Raw genomic sequence first — 16169 nt, 5'->3', positions numbered from 1 at the left:
TCTATCGTAAGACGTCGCATTCCATGACCATTCCATCTCCAGATCTTTCTCAGATCTCTGCACCAAGATGCTCTCTTCTCAGGCATCCAGCCCTACAAAAACGCCATCCACAGCACGTCGCACATAGCGAGGTTGGCCGGGTTGGCGGCCTTGGCGATCAGGTCGATGGCGGTCTGATGGGCCGGCAGGTTGCCGACGGGCGTCTGGGCCAGACTGGCGGCCCGCTTGGTCACCAGATCGATGTTGGCCTGGACGGCGCGGCGCAGCTTGTCCTCGGTCATCTGCTGAGCGTGCCTATTGCTCGTGAACCAAAAGACCATCTCGTCCCGGACAAAGAGGGTGAGGGCATAGGCCAGCTCCTGTTCTGGCTCGGCCAGGCTGCGGGCAATGGCCATGATGGAGCTGCCGTAGATGCCCTCGACCGCCAGCGGGCCCATCAGCGCCTGCAGGTTCGGCGTCAGTCGGAACGGCACCGTCTCCGGGTTCTTAAAGTACGGCTGGTTCATCGGCATAAACGGCATCACCTCGGCACTCCACACGCTGCCGGAGCCGCGCCCAATGTTGATCTTGTGTGGGTACCGCTTGTCCGCGCAGAGGATGTAGGTCATAAAGGTCGTCGCTGCGTACTGGTAGGCAAACCGGCGGCGGAAGAGCCAGAAGTCGGCAAAGTCGCCAAACGTCCGCTGGAAATACTCCAGCAGCACCGTGTTCGGCACCTTGGTCGCCTGGATGGCCTCCAGCACCTCCAGCCGTGTCGACATGGCCTGCTGGCTCGGCGGCCCGCCGTGGCTGTTGCTGCTGCCGCTGCCGTTGCTGCCATTGCCGTTGCTGCCGCCCTTTTGCGCATCGCTCAACGCGGCCAGTTTCTCCATCGTGAAGATGGCTGCGTCATCCTTGCTGAAGCCGTTCTCGCGGCAGTGCTCCTCGTAGATCGTCTGCATCGACACGTACGTCGGGTCGTCCTGCACCAGGCGGATGTGTTGGGCCACCGGCACCACCAGTGGCAGCGTGAACTGCAGGTCGCGTCGCCGGCTCTCTTTCTTGTGGTGCAGCCGCTGGTTGAGCTGCCGGAACAGCTGCAGCGCCCGCTCTTCGCGCCGGCAGTTGCGTGCTGTCGGCTGCTGTACCGCAAACGGATGGACGCTGCCATCGTGGCCACGGATCCGAATCCGTCGGTGTGACACCCCAACTGTTCGTACCAGTTCTACCTGCGGCATAAACCGCTCGATCCGGATAAAGTCCGAGTTCTTATCCTTGAGCTGCAGGTACTGCCCCGGAATCTCAATGTCGTCCAGCTTGAGGTATCGGAATTCGCACAGGTGTGGCGACAGCTGTTCCAGCGGCACCCGTCCTGCCCGTCGGTCCAGCTTGTCCTCAAACTTGTTGCGCCACCGCCGCAGGTTCTGGATGTACTCGTACATGGTCGGCTTGACCACCACAAACTCCTCCTCAAACATGGGCCGGATGTGTGTCGGCAACACCGTCTCGGCAAACCGCGTGATGTTGGACTCGGTCGCTGCCGGAAGCTTGACGTCTCGGCTGTACGACGCCGGTGACCGGCTGATATACGACATGGCGTCGTTGAGCAGAGCCACGATCAGCCGGTATGCGTCCTCGTCTGGCGGGCACTTGAGGTGCTTCTGGATCTGGTCGATAATCGTCTCCATCGACAGTGCCAGCAGCGGGAACGACGACTTGACTGCCACCAGCACGTCTTCCATAAAGTCCCACGGGTGTCGTTTGGTCGGATGGAGTGGTGGAGGTGGTGGCGGAGGTGCTAGAATGGGCGCTGTCGTTGTCGATGCTGCATTTGCCGTCCCATTCGCCCCATCCGAGGTCTCGCTCTTTGCCGTCCCAGACGCACCTCCCACACCGTTGGCCGTGCTCGGCCGTGACGACGACCCGCCGTCTCCTTCAATCTTGATCAACGGCTGCTGAGCCTGCTGAGCCTGCTGTGCTTGCTGAGCTGCTGCTGCTTGCTGCTGTTGCTGCAACAGCTGCTTGGCTGCCTGCTGCTGGGCCACCTTCAGCTCGCGTGCTTCCTGGTTCTTCTTGACGGCCAGCATGTCGTCGCGGCTCGTGCGCAGGACAAAGTACAGCGCCTGCGGATACGTCTTGGCAATCTGCAGCAGGATCGCGTGAGTCCGCACGGCCTCCTTGTAGGTCAGACCCGACAGCAGCTGCGGGATAAAGGTGATCCAGTACCACGTGGCAATGTCGCCCTTGAAATCGTCGAAGCCACCGGCGATGGTGCCGGCCGCATCGTCCAGGCTGAGCAGCCAGAGAATCCGCGCAATCAGCTTGCGCGCCTTGGCGTTCTTGTAGCTCGACGCCGCCTGCAGGTAGCACGTCAGGGCCTGGCGCGCCGCCGTGTAGTTGGTCGGCTCGGCCTGGAAGATCCGGTCGTTGAAGAAGCCCCATTCGGCCCACGCTTTGGCTGTCGTGATGTCGTAAAAGAGCGCGGTACCAAAGGCCGTGTTGGCCTCGTCCTTCTGGCTGAGCCGCTCGAGGAACATGCCCTTGAGCGTGTAGAACTCGGCCTTTTGCGGCGGGCTGAAGTAGTTGAGGTTCGTGTTGTTGATCACGTCCAGCCCGTTGGTCAGCTCGTCTGCGTTCTGGAAGTGGCACTTGGCCTGCTCGCGCAGCTTCAAAAACGCCTCCTGGATCTCGATGTTGGGCAGCGTGTAGATCCGTCCGAGCTGCGTGATGCACACGTCCGGCAGGTCGTGCTTGCGTGCCACGTGCGCGAACCGGTTGATGATCCACGCCGTCTCGTGGTACCCGCGGTACGCAAACGACGATCCGCCCGCGGCTGCTGCTGCTGCTGCGGCTGCTGCTGCCGTCGCGGCTGCTGTCGATCCCGTCGCCTGTCCGGCCTGGCCGTTCTGTCCGGCTGCCGCTCCGGCCTGTCCGTTCGCTCCGGCCGCCCCCCCTTGCGGCGGTGGCTGCAGCAGGTTGAGGTAGGTGCTGTTGATGAGGTTAAAGATGTGCTGGCGCCACGTGACCAAGTCTTGCCACGCCAGAATGTCGTCCCACATGTTCGGCAGCCGGTCACGCCATGAGCCCAGGAGCAGCTTAAGCTCGGCCGACTTGGCGTCCAGGTTCATCAGCGTCGTCGACGCCAGGCTGTTGCAGATGATGCTTGCGTCGTGGACCTCGACCATGAGCTGGAAGTTCTGCATCAGGGGCACGTGCGCATTAGTCAGCCGTCGTGGCAGCTGGTGCCACTTGCGAATCGACAGCTGGATTGCCTCGTCCGTCACGCGCCCAAACTCCTGGATCGTGTCTTGCTTGTGGTGGAAGCGAAGCAGGCCCATAAAGGCCTGGAAAAAGGCACGGCGCGGTGTCGGTGCGTCCATGACGCCCTTGATCAGGCCGTCCAGCTGGTCCCGGCTCGTCTGCTCCTGCCACATGTCAAAGTTGCGCCACGCGCACTCGAGCAGCAGATCCTGGAAGTTCTCGTGCTTGGCGTAGTCCTGCAGGATTTCCCACTGTTGCAGCTTCTGCGCACAGATGACCCAGTGGTCCTCCCAGAGCATGTACTCGCTCTGCGAAAACGGAATCACGCTGGTGCGCGCCTTGATCTGAGCGGCTTCGTGCATTCGTTTCGCCTTGTCCCATATGCCGTTCTGCTCGTACGACAGGGCCGAGTTGGTCTCGAGAAAGTGGCAGCGTCGCCTCCAGGCTCCGTAGAATAGGTCCTCCTCCTTCAGGTCGGCATACAGCTCCACCAGCGCGTCCAGATTGCTCTCGCGCACGTGGACCGACGCCACTTCTGGCCGGATGGCCGCGCGCTCCAGCTGCGTCAGGGCCACGTACCAGGCGTCAAACGTGCGTGCTAGGTGCTTGAGAACATGCGGTGGAACCTTACAGTCAGGCCAGGCGCGCGCAGCTCCGGCCAGCAGGGCCTGCACCACGTTCGGCCGCTTGTCCATCTGCCGGTTGTGGTACTCCTTGGCCAGCAGGCCGACGAGGCCGCGCTCCAGCTCGGCACGGTCTTCGCGCAGCGTCGCACCCCAGAAGAGCGGGAAGAGCGTCTCCCACACCGCTCCGGCCGTCGCCGCGTCTGTGTGCTGCAGGTGCGTCAGCGGCTCGAGCAGGTCGCGCACACGGACATCGGCCAGACTGGTCACGTGACGTCGCAACGTCCCCACCAAAGCCTCGTAGCGATCGTCGACCATCAGCGCCGGCTCGCGGCCATCGGTGCCGTAGATGCTGCACAGCTGCGACAGCGGCTGCACGCGCACGTCGTCGGCGTGCAGCTGTGCGGCCCCGCCCATCTCGACGGCGCCGAGCAGCAGGTGCGACGCCTGGGCCAGCCAGAACGACTCCGACAGCGTGTCCCAATTCTGCTCCGCGATCACGAAGCCGAGACGACTGCTGGCCGACTTGGCGAGACTGCGATCGAAGACGGCCAGGAAGCGGTTGCGCGTGTCGACGTCTTGTGCCCGTGTGCCGATCAAGAAGGCGTGCTCCAGCCGCACCGTGATCTCCGTACGCGCAATCTTGGGGTCCTCGTAGATGCGCAGCACCAGGTCGAGAAAACGCTGCAACATCGTCAGATCGGTACGGTGCTCAAACACGAGCATCTTATGCAGAACCGCCGTCTTCTCCTTAAGCGTCGGCCACGTGCCCTCCGACTTGAAGACCCAGCCCTCGACCAGGTCAAGAATGGTGCTGCACAGCCGCACGTCCTGCGACTTTTCCACCAGGTTGGCCAGCACGCTGAGAAAGGGTCGCCGGTTGTCGCCCAGCGTCTCGATCCGTTTTGCCAGCACGTCAATGGCCCGAACGATCAGCCCCGACTGCACCATCAGGTTGAACGGCGTCATCTCTGCGCCGGCTAGTCCTGGGTCCTGCTGCTGGGCTGCATGGGAGGCTCGGCCGTGTGGATTGGCTGCCTGTGCTGCTGCTGCTGTGTAATGGGCCAAGTGTTCGCGGCCCAGCTTGGACTGCAGCGTCTTGAGCAGCGCCTGGATGTGTGGGTCTACCGCGCTTGGCCGTCGGCTCGACAGCGACCACAGGATGTTGATGCCCGCTATGTAGTTGTTGGCTCCCAGCGTCTCTGTTGCCACGTTGGACAAGAACGTCACAAATTCGGATGGCTGCGCCTCCACCTCGCCCTCGCCGTCGACATCCTCCATGTGCACGTCTTCCGGCACCGTCTCGAGGATCCGTCCGATGATCGACTTGAGCTGCCGGCCGTCGTCGTACTCGGTCGTCACCGTGTGCAGACAGTCCTGCACCTCCGCGTTGTCCGACCGCAGACACTTGTCCAACAGTCGCTGAATCGCCTCCATGTTCGTCACAATGTACTCGTCCGGCTGGAAGTTGAGAATCACCCGCACCACCTGCAGCATGTTGACAATCGTGCCGATGAACTTATCGTCCGCTGGGTCCCGGTCGCCCTGCTCGGTCGCCAGTGCCTGTGTCGCCTTATCGCCCGTCAGCACGAGCTCGGTTGCGTGAGAGAGCAGCTCCACGTCTGCCACGCCCCAGAATCGTGGTTGCAGCAGGTTGAACAGCAGTGCCATCGATCGCGTGCACAGATCGCTCCACGGAAACGACGGCTGCGTCGCCGGGTCCTTGGGCTTCGACGTCGGCAGCTCGTATCGCTCGTTCAGCTGCGCGATGAACTCGATCAGAAACCGCAGCATCTTCTGTCGGCCCATCGCCGGCACCTGATACTCCTGTTTGGCTGATGTCAACACCATCGGCGAGCCTGGACCCTCTCGCTTCTCCTCGGCCGTCTCGAGCTTGCGCTTCCGCGAAAGTGGCGACTCTGATGTCGATCGTGGCGATCCTAACGCCTTGGCTGCACTCCCACTTCGTCCTCGCCGGCTCTCGTCGATCAGCGTGCCCTCAACCCGTCGATGCTCCCACTGCCAGATCAGCCACATCAGGTTCAGGGCTAGCCGCTTGCTCTCGCTCGACGCGTTGCCCGGACTCGCCACCCGTCGCAGTGACATGATAATCAGCATCGTGAACTTGTCGCGCGATTCGTAAAACAGGTTCGGCCGTCGCACCAGGAACTGGAAGATGCTGCTCGTCTGCTGCGCGTTGTGGCTCTCCTCTGCCAGGATCCGTCGCGGTGCCGCTGCCCAGGCCGCGTTCCGGTCGCTCGACCCAAACCGCGTCGGCAGCACTGGCGCAATGATCTCCAACGCCTGGTTCACCAGCGCCCGGCCTTCGCTCTGGTTCGCCTTCAGCAGCGAGTAGTACACCTGCGACACGATCTTGACCGGCGTGTCGTAGTGCTGGATAAAGTACCCGATCACCACGTAGGCCGCATGCTTGTTCATCGCGTCGTCGTTCCGGATGTACGTCCAGCCAAATTTGATAATGTCCTTGCGCACATCCTGCAGGATCGCGTGGTGGTATTTGACCAACATTGCCGTCAGCTGCATCACCTCCATCCGCGTGTAGTCCACGCCACCCGACCGCGTCGACACCTCATCCTGGTGGTCCACCATGTTCGTCTTCCAGATCTTCTCCGTGATCGACTCGATGATCTGCTTGTCCGCCAGCAGCGGCGCTCCCTTCTCCCGCTCTTCCTCGCCCAGAACGTCCCAGTTGCGCATGATCGACATCGCCACCGTCGGGTTGACCATGTAGTGCAGCAGAAACGACTTGGTCTTGTGCGTCGCCGTCTTGCCTGCGTACACCTCCAGACAGCGCAGCACGAGTACCTTGCTGAACTCCACCCGCTCGTTGCTGACAATGTTCCGGTAGATGTGCGCAAAGAACACCGGCGTTGCCCGCAGGTCCTCCGACGTCACCGTCTCCACCAGCCCCAGCAGCATTTCCGTGTCCTCCACGTGAAGCTCTAGGCTGCGCGTCAGGATCGTCATCAGCTGCTCAGCCGCCTGGTTGCCCGCGAGCCGCAGATGTGGCGCCAGCGAGTTGGCCTTGAGTCGCTCCTCCAGCGTCCGGCCCACCGTCTTCAGCCACACCAGATGCTCCTTCTTCTCCAGCCAGGCCGCCGAGTTGCTGCTGCTGCTGCTGCTGCTGCTGCCATCCGCCACGGCTTCCGCATTGTCAGTGCTGCGGATGCACAGCGCATACAGGATGTGGATCGTGTTGATCACCGCAATCGACTCCGTCTCTTTCTGCTCCAGCACAATCGTGTTGCACCTGCTGATGAGATCGTCCACGTGGGCGTTGCAGTAGTCACGCAGCGACCGGCTCTCGCCGTCCAGCAGCGCCTGCGACAGGAACCGCCCATACTTGAGCTCCTCAATCCGACCCATCAGATACTGCCCCACGTCGTCTGCATACCGGCCCATGTACTTGTACACCGGCGCCCGCAACGCGCTATAGTGCGTCCGGCGCAGCTTGTCTTCCAGGTCCAGCACCGCCTCGATGATCCGCTCCTTGTACATGCGCGCCGCATCCGGCAGCAGATGGAACACGCCGAACACGCCCACGATGATCTTCATCAGCGGGCTCTGCTCAAACAGCACAAACGAGATCTGCTGCACCGCTGCTGGCTCCGCCAGCTTGTTGACATGGTCTAGCAGTCGCGTCCCAATCTCGACCTTAAAGTAGTTTGTCAGGAGACGCAGCAGCAGCGACAAGTTCTCGAGCCCGTGAGGCGTCAGCCGCTTGGCTTCCTGCAGGCTGGCCAACACCGGCCGGAGCCCCGACTGCAGTAGGTCCTTGGGCAGCTTGTTCGTGTACATCAGCACCCGCTTCATCGCCTCGTTGGCCGCCTCGATCGTCGGCTTCGATTCCGCGTACAGGCACTTGAAGAAGACCGACACTATCTTGGACCGCGCTGCGTTGCCCTGGCCCTTCTGGTATTCGTCAAAGCCCATCGCTGTACTGAGGATCCGGATGCAGGCCACCCGCAGGTCCACGATGAAGTTGTGCGTCCGGAACTCTGCCGACTTGCCGGCCAGAGACTCGTCGCTCGCATCGGCCAGCGCCAACGACTCCGTCAGCAGCCGCTCCACGTTCTCGTCAATCACCACAAAGTCCGACTTGAGCGTCATAAAGTATGTCAGCGCGTCCACGTAGCCGATCTGGATCGAGAATGGCAGCGCCCGCAGCGGCTTCTGGAACAGCGGCGACAACAAACGCTCCTTGTACGGCTCAATCACCTCCCAGACCTCCATGTTGACCGCCTTGGCGATCTGCTCCAGTGACCGCTTCGCCGTGTTGCGCACGTGTCTGTTCATGTGTGAGAGCTCCGTCGCCAGGAGCAGACACGTCTGCGGAAGCCGCCGCGGTCCTAGTCTCCGCTTGCTCTGCTCGTTCGGCGTCTCGCTGTCCCGCTGCTCCTTGTCGTCCGTCGACGGGATCACGTCCTCTTTCGTCAGGCCCTTGGTCACCCGCTCCAGCAAGATCTCCAGCGTCGACTGCGCCAGGCTGCGCGTCGTTTCCGGCAGGTCGGGGGGCATGTCCTTCACCACGAACAGTAGCGACCGGATAAACTCCATCTGCATCGATCCCACCCATGCATCGCCCAGATCGACCATCGTCAGGAGCGTCTGGATGCCCAGGCAGGCACCCGTCTTGAGAAACCATTCCTCCACGTAACAGCCGTGCGTGAACGTGGCAGCCAGGTGGTTAAAGAACTCTAGTACATGCACCCCGTCTTCCGTGCCAAAGATCACTGCCGCCGTCTTGAACATCACCTCGATCGCCCGCTGTGCCGCCTTCCGCACGTCCTCCTGCATGGACGAGAGCGACTCGAGGATGGCGTCGGCCAGGAGATGCGAGTCGAGCACCAGCGGCCCCTCGCCCGTCGTCGCGTTAAAGGCCGTGATGGCCCGCTTGGAGCTAATGAGCGTGCGCCCAATGTCGAGAAAGATAAAGTGCCGGCAAATGTTCATCAGGAAGCCGTCAGCCTCATCCCGCAGGTCCTCAATTGACTCTGCGTAAAAGAGCGCCTTGATCAGCCGCGTCAGCATGTCCTCCATCTCGTGTTTCTTCGCAACCGACCGCTCGCGGTGGCTCTCCTCAAACACGGCTAGGTCCACGTCCAGCTTCTTGGCTAGCAGGTCCTGTGCCTGCAACCGCACCAGCCGCGGTAGGTCATCGGGCAGGTTGTCGTAGCCAATGCGCATCTTGACGTGGGCCTTGATCATATGCAGGGCCTGCTTCTTGTAAAACGCGTCGGACTGCTTCGAAATCGGGTTTCGTGACGGCTTGCCCGGCATCTCCATGATCTTCTGCAGGGCCAGTTCGAGGCCCAGGTCTGCGTTGAACGGCCGGTCTTTCTTTGAGCCGACAAGCCGGACATCAAAGCTCGGCGAGTCGTCAATGTACTGCTTGAACGACAGCGGGAGATGGTCCGTCATCGTCTTCCGGTTACGGCCACCCAGCTTGCCCAGAATGCGCATGGCAGTGTGGGCGTGAAAGTGGCTGTACGGATGCGGCCTAAGCTGGTCGTACAGTGCAGGCATCAGCTCGTCCAGCACGGGCGCCATCAGCGGGTCCAGATACTCTGCCGTGAGGTTATCGACGCAAAGCTCCAGTGTTCGCAACCCCTGGCCGACCATATCTGAGCCAGCGCGCAGCGCAGCCACCAACGGCCTCATAAGAAAGTTGAGGTGGGGCAACAGGTTGCTCAGTCGAGCCGGCACCGTGAGGCACAGCTCGACGTACAGGTCCCGCTCGATGGGCCTGCGGGCAGCCAGGAGCAGGTTGTTCAGCACGTCCAGAAGCATTTCGAGCAGCGGCAGGATCTGCTTGTAGAGATGTTCGAACTTGCCGCCGCCGATGCTCCGGAAGAGAGAGCGCAGGAGGAGAAAGTAGTTCATTGGCTCCTGGGCACGGGTCGACAGCTCGACCGATTTGCTGATGATGTCGACGACATACGGCAGGAGGATCTGCTCGTTCTGCGCCGCAAACAAGGTGACTGCCATAAATGCCAGCTTAAACATGCGCAGCAGCACCGATGCCTTCTTGACATCGGCAAGCCCGACGTCCTCGATGCGCTCCATCAGAAACCGTAAGAGCATGCCGCAAAAGGTTGGCGATGTGACCTCGCTGGCCAAAAAGTACTGTGGAATGTGCAGGAGAGCGGTGTGTTCAAAAGTCATCTCGAAGAGATGGGGCACCTCCTGCTCGAATATCTCGTTGAACGTGGCCGGATCGATGACGTGGAAGAGCGTGGCAAACGACTCCAGCAAATCCTTCTCCTCCTTGGAGCTGGACACCATATAAAAGTTGGCCATGTACTCCACGATGGACGCGAACGGCGGCTCAGCCGTGACCTTTTCAGCACTATCATAGTAGCGGAACACGCGGGCGCCCTCGCGGAAAAGCTTGATAATCACCTTGACCTCCTCGGCATTGAAGCCGCTAGCCACATCAGACCATCCCGGAGGCGCGATGGCCGGGTCAATCGTCGGATTTTGGGCACAGTTGCGCAGTTGAAAGACGGTGTTACGCAAGCCTTGCATCAATGTCTTGAAGAGAAACTTGTTGTCACCCACGGGGTCATGGCCACGCTCACGCGCGTTTGTCAGCTTGATGGGCGGCGCCGCCGTGAAGAGGTCGATCTCGTCCCACTGTGGCCGCACTTTCGGATCGGCAAGGAAGGTCTCGGAGAAGGCGGCCATGCCCAGAGCGGTGGGCGACTTGCTGGCCCGCTCTTTTTGCAGATCCAGCAGGTCGCTGTACTCCTTGGACAGCTTCTGGGCGTTGTCATACTGGCGGTTCATGGCGGCGAACTTGTCGGCAATAGCGTTGAGAATGGTCACCAGATGGTGGCGTGCCTCTACCTTGTCTTCCATCTTGGCGATGCATTCAGCCATGTTGAGCAGCAGCTTCGCGCTCATGGTTTGAAAACTGGTGCCCGGAAAATCGTCGAGCAGGTTCTTCGTGTAGATCGCCACAGTCTTGCGGATGATCGCCGGCTGGAGGTGGTCCCTGACATGATGGATGAGGTCTGCAAGCATACTGTAGGCCAAAGGACGCATCGTCTCATGGACGGTCAGGCCGTCACCCAACAGCGTTCTCTCGTCGAGGAACTCGTCGATCACGGTCACAAAGATGCGCCGGTAGTTGAAGTTGATAATGTGGCGGATAGCCACAATCAGCTCCTTGCGAGCGGCGGCCTTCTCGCGCGGACAGTCGCGCAGGAGTCGGATGATCGTTTTCGGCAGATGAACGAGAAAGTCGGACATTTGCTGCGAGTACTGCCTAAGCGCATATGCCAGGAAGCTCATCATCTTGACCTGCAAAGTGATGTAGTCGCCGTAGCTTGTCTTGTTCTTGATGTTGGGGCTCATGCCGAAGAAATATGTGCCGGTTTTGGCGGCTTCACTGTGTGCCTGTTCCTGTGCCTTGGGATGGACGGAGAGCACAAACTTGATGTGTGGCACAAACGTCTTAATGCTCTGCGGGATGTTCGCGCGGTACATCTGGAAGATCGACACGACGATGATGGGGCATTCCGAGATCACCTTGAACGAGTGCATGCCCTTGAGCAGCTGCCGATCGACCTCCAGTCCGCCAGTCACGCCCGGCGAGCCGGGCTGGTGTTGCGCGAAGCCGACCTGTGAGCTGCCCGGCGTCGATGGTGCAGCACCTGCAGCGCCAGCGGCCACGGAGCCGGTCGTACCACCGTCGGCCGGCTCGTTGTCGAGCTGCTCCTTGACGATGCGCTCGGTCTGCGAGAACAGCTCTTCGATGAGCTTGAGGAACAACTGCGCCTTGGCGGCGCAGACCTTGTGCTGGTGGCGCAGAATGTCGCCAGCGGTCTTAATGCACAGGCATGCATTGTCTTCGTTGTCGGTCTGGATCAGTTTGGAAAGAAGGTCGATCGTCTCCTCGGCGTAGGGCTCAAACGGCTCGACAGGAGTGGGAATGGAGGGGAATCGGTGGATGATCTCGAGCATGCAGTTGCGCAGTTTCTGAGCGTGTCAGCGGGACAAGACGGTACACACACAAGACATAGGGCAGGGGGGCGAGACCGTACCTGCTCGGGCGATTCGCTCTGGAAGCTGGGAGGTCCATTGAGAATGTTGAAGATGATGGGCATCACCTTCTTGAGGAATTGGGCGTAGATCGGTCCTGAGGTGTAGTGGTCCAGGTAGTCGCGCAGGGTCACGGCGGCATCGAGCTTTGCCTTGGCGTCTGCGTCCGGTTAGAAGTGGCCCGCAGGCAAGAGAGCAGGAGAGCAGAGAAAGAAGACGGCAAACGCACCCAAATCTGCCGTGGCGAGCTGCCGCAGGATGCTGTCGATTATGCTTACGGACGCCATGCTGGCGACGGTCGCTCGTCAGGAGGAAGGCGAGTGCGTACCGCCCCGAGCCCCATAGGAGGGCGACCGAACTCTTTGGCACCAACAAGGATCGTGGCTTCTCAGTGGTCGCGCAAAATATGCAGAAATCGGCCAGTCCTCGTGAGAGCCGCTTAGATCGGGCGTCGCCTGAAAACCTTGTAAAAAGAATAGCTAATATTAAACAATACGGTCGTTTGTCTCTGATGTAAAAAATGTCGTCCCAGAGAATGGATAGAAAAGAAGACGGTCCGGGCATAAGATGGTGCTGCACCCTTGGTTTGGTGGTGCTCGACGCGATGGGCAGAAAGCATAGAAGCAGAAAAAGTCGCGACAGCTCTATTTTTTTGCCAGACCTCGCTGCAAAGAGTTGGGAGAGCTGGGCGGACAGTCTGCCAAAACCTTTTGCGCTAGGGGCTGCAAGAACGATTCTCCGGCTCAGCCAGGCTGCTTAGCGGCCACTTTCCCGCCAATCACAGCTCTAGCCACCTGGCATATCCCTGTGGAAAGGGCTCGTCAACCAATCAGCAGATATGCAGCGCATTTCCCAATCAGGACACAACGCAGCCTTTCTATTGCCTGGATCTGCGAGGTTCAGGGGAGATGCACTAATACTTCTCAGCTTTGCGGGTTACGACGTACGCACTTCACTCGTCTTGTAAGCATGTTATTTGATGGGCAGTAGCCGAACTTTTATTGTGCTTCCTTGCTATCACAACTCCGTCAGCCAAGCCTGAAAGGACCGACTGAAAAGCCTTGGTATCTAATGTGTTTTGAATATACAACGAATGTGTTGAAGTGAAATGAAGGTGAGAACGAAATGAGAGAAATCCTGAAGATGAACACATAACCCGTGTGAGAAGAAAAAAAGGACAGAAGAATGAAAGCGTCAACGTGGTGGAAAGGTCATGCCAATAATGATACAATGCAGAACAGAAAAGAGTCGTCGTCAGCTGCTCGCCTAAGCACGGAAGCGCATGGCGAACCGCTTCTTCTTGCCGTCAATGGCAGCCAGGCTCAGTGTGGCGGCCTTGCCGACCGTGCACTCGGTGCCATCAGCCAGTGCCATGACCACCGACCAGGTGCCACTGGCGCACTGCTGGTACGAAGAGCCCATGCAGTTCCAGGTGCCCTCGGGAGAGCAGGCAGAGCCGGCAGTCTGCTCGGTGCCGGAAGTGGCAGACGAGGAGCTGGCGGTGGCAGCGGCGGTGGCAGCGGCGGTGGCAGCGGCGGTGGCAAAGGTCGTAGCAGCGACAGACTTGGTCGTACCTGCAGCAACTGACTTGGTTGTCTCTACAGCAGCTGTTGTCTCTGCAGCAGCTGACTTGGTGCCTGCAGCAGTGGTTGACAGAGACGCAGCCACCACCGGGGTGGAGGTCGTCTTTGCAGCGACGGGGGTACTGGTGGCACCAGCGGCACCATCTGTGGCCACGGTGATGAAGACGGCACCAGTGATGCCGGTATCAGCAGCAGCAGCCGCAGTGGTTGACTTGGTGGCAGCAGCACCACCAGCGATAGTGACACCGAGAGAGAGAGAGAGAGCGGCAGTTGTGGCGGCACCGCCAGTAGACTTGGCAGCAGCGGGACTTGCACCGGCGACCTGGCAGCCAGTGCCGGTGGGCTTGGAGAAGGCCGAGGTGGCGCCGTTGAGCTGGACGACATCGCTGCCCGGGTTGGGGAAGAGCAGATCGGTGCTGTCGACGGTGCCGCAGTCGTCGCCAATGTTGGCAACAAACATGTCCGGCAGGCTGTCGTAGGCGGCCTGGGTGCCCGAAGTGCCGGTCAGGGTGACAGGGGCGCAGTTCATGTACATCTCGCGGTTGCCAATCTTGTTGAACCAGGTCCAGGCGAGCGTGACGCTGCCGGTCGGAATGTCGGTGGGAACGGTAAAGTTGTACGTGTAGGGATCGGCAGCCGAGGCGTCGGCGCCCATGTTGCCGCTCTGGCCCTCGGCCGGGCAGCCACCCTCAATAGACCGGATGACCTTCCAGGTGCTGCTCGCACTCGGGGCGGTGTCGTACGTAAGAGAAATCTGGCAGGAACCGCCGCCGTGAACAGCCTCGCCGGTGAACTTGAGGGCCTGCTCTGAGCCCAGGGCAAACGTGTTGGACGCGCTGCCGGCCATGAGTGAGGTGCCGCTCGTCAGCTGGCAGGGAAAGTCGGACCCGTCCGCCTGGAGAGGGCCGTTGTGCAGAGCCGGTGAGCTGTATGGTGCCGGTGTGTTCATGAGCATGTGTCCGTTAGCCACGGCGGCCAGGACGGTGGCGATGATCGTCTTGGAAAACATTGTTGCTGTGTTGGTTTGTTTTTGCTTGTGGGTTGTGTATGTCGTTCAAAGGATTGTATGTGAGAATGGGGGGATTCGTTCCAGACGAAAAATTGTTTCCTTGTGGGAGTAGTGGTTGTGTTTCTGTTTGTGTATGCAAAAGATTGTGCTGGAGATGCTGAGGCGAGAGTGAACTATTTATCAGGATCCGTGTCAGTAAATCCAGCACAAGCAGCGAACAGGCCTCTTTGCGCAGCTTACGTTGAACAATGATCTTGACCGTGAACAGGGGCAAGAACAAGTCGATTGTCGGTTTGAGTGAACAAAGTTCTCAAAGGAAGGATAACAATGCCCCAGGCAAAAGTTGGATGCGTTTGAAAAGAAGAACAAAAGGGCCAAGCCTGAAGGAGAGTGTCGACGCAAGGTCGGGAGTGCAAAGATAGCAGGAAAGTTGGAGGAAACGAAACACAAGAGGATGGAGAGAAGGGAAGAACAAAATGCTTGGCAAGGAGAGGTTCGACGAGGGCATCTTATACCTCAGACGTCTTACATGAGACGAGGGGGATCCATCGTGCGGGAGCCAAACCAAGGATTGCGATCTACTGCTGCCAGAAAGGGCAGAATCAAGGTCCAGGATCCAGGCGCCTTTGCAAGACAAGGGGGGGCGGATATCCCGAGCCAGGGGACAGACACGACCGAAGAGGGGCAGTGCGCGAGTGACGATATTAGGGCAAACGATTGGCTACTGTCTCGCCAGGGGGTGAGGATGCTGTAGCGTTGTGCACTGCCGGCCAGTCATGCATCTGCATCGCGAACTTTTCCATCGCACTTTGAGGCAGGCCACAGTGGATCTGGCAGGCGAAGGCCCGTAGCTTAGCACTGCGGCTGGACAGGGGCACTTCTGTGGGGAAAACGACAGTCGGCGCTCTGATAGGCTCAGCGTCTGACTCCCTTTCTCATTGGCGTGTTTCAAAAGCGAACAAGACCGCTTCCCTGTCCCGGGCCCTCTCTGCTCTCAAAAGCCTGCCCGGATATCTTCGCCGAGGCCCACAGATCCAGTGGATAAAGGCAGAGACAAGAAAAAACTGCTGGAGGGCGCCCAACCACACGCATGCAGGTACCAGGCCGGACGTTTGATCGTTGGCGTTTTGGTCGGTCCATCCTAGAGCCGAAGCGGTAGGTCGTGGTGGAGTGAAAGGTAAAACGGCCTCTTTATGCTCATGACCTGTAACGTTAGCACGTGCTTTGTAAGCCAACAAGCTCGAATGCTTGACTGTTGGTCATTGCCACTGCACTTTGAGCTGTACAAGTAATATTAAGATGCTATGTAAGATACGGAGTATGTACGGAGTACGGAGTACGGATTCAATCTTGCCTCTCCAGTTTTCTTTACGAGGAGCTCCATACTTCACGCGCACGCAGACGCATGAAAGTCGGCCTTGTGGCGGACGCGCTAGGAAAAGAATTGATGCCATAGCCCCCCTGAATCGGAGGCAGCCGCTCAGGGGTGGGACGTACGAGTAGGCCACCGGCAGCCGCTTGCAGCGCTTGTGCCCTGTAGAGGCGGCGTTTGCCACTAAGCACCAGCCCCTGTCGGCGCTGACGATTGGCTGAACTGCCTGCCTGTCTCGGACAAGCAGCTTCTGCCGTTCCATGTCTCCCAATGCT

At 59.8% G+C, this 16169-nt stretch overlaps 2 protein-coding genes across 2 annotated transcripts; both read right to left on the bottom strand.

Annotated features, from left to right (window-relative positions):
* Positions 1–92: 92 nt before the first annotated feature.
* Positions 93–12217, bottom strand: CMQ_5851 (histone acetylase complex subunit; the record flags this gene model as incomplete). Its single annotated transcript, XM_014316497.1, has 3 exons — positions 93–11867; positions 11933–12090; positions 12160–12217. 3 exons carry the CDS (start codon positions 12215–12217, stop codon positions 93–95), a joined length of 11991 nt encoding a protein of 3996 aa, XP_014171972.1.
* A 979-nt stretch (positions 12218–13196) lies between these two features.
* CMQ_5911 (uncharacterized protein) lies at positions 13197–14522 on the bottom strand (the record flags this gene model as incomplete). Its single annotated transcript, XM_014316557.1, has 1 exon — positions 13197–14522. The coding sequence occupies one exon, from the start codon at positions 14520–14522 to the stop codon at positions 13197–13199; it is 1326 nt and encodes a 441-aa protein (XP_014172032.1).
* Between the last annotated feature and the right edge of the window lie 1647 nt (positions 14523–16169).

Source organism: Grosmannia clavigera (genome assembly GCF_000143105.1).
Source record: "Grosmannia clavigera kw1407 unplaced genomic scaffold GCSC_146, whole genome shotgun sequence".
Lineage (NCBI taxonomy): Eukaryota > Fungi > Ascomycota > Sordariomycetes > Ophiostomatales > Ophiostomataceae > Leptographium > Leptographium clavigerum.
The sequence above is the reverse complement of the archived record's forward strand: the minus strand, read 5'-3'. Positions and strand labels throughout refer to the sequence as shown.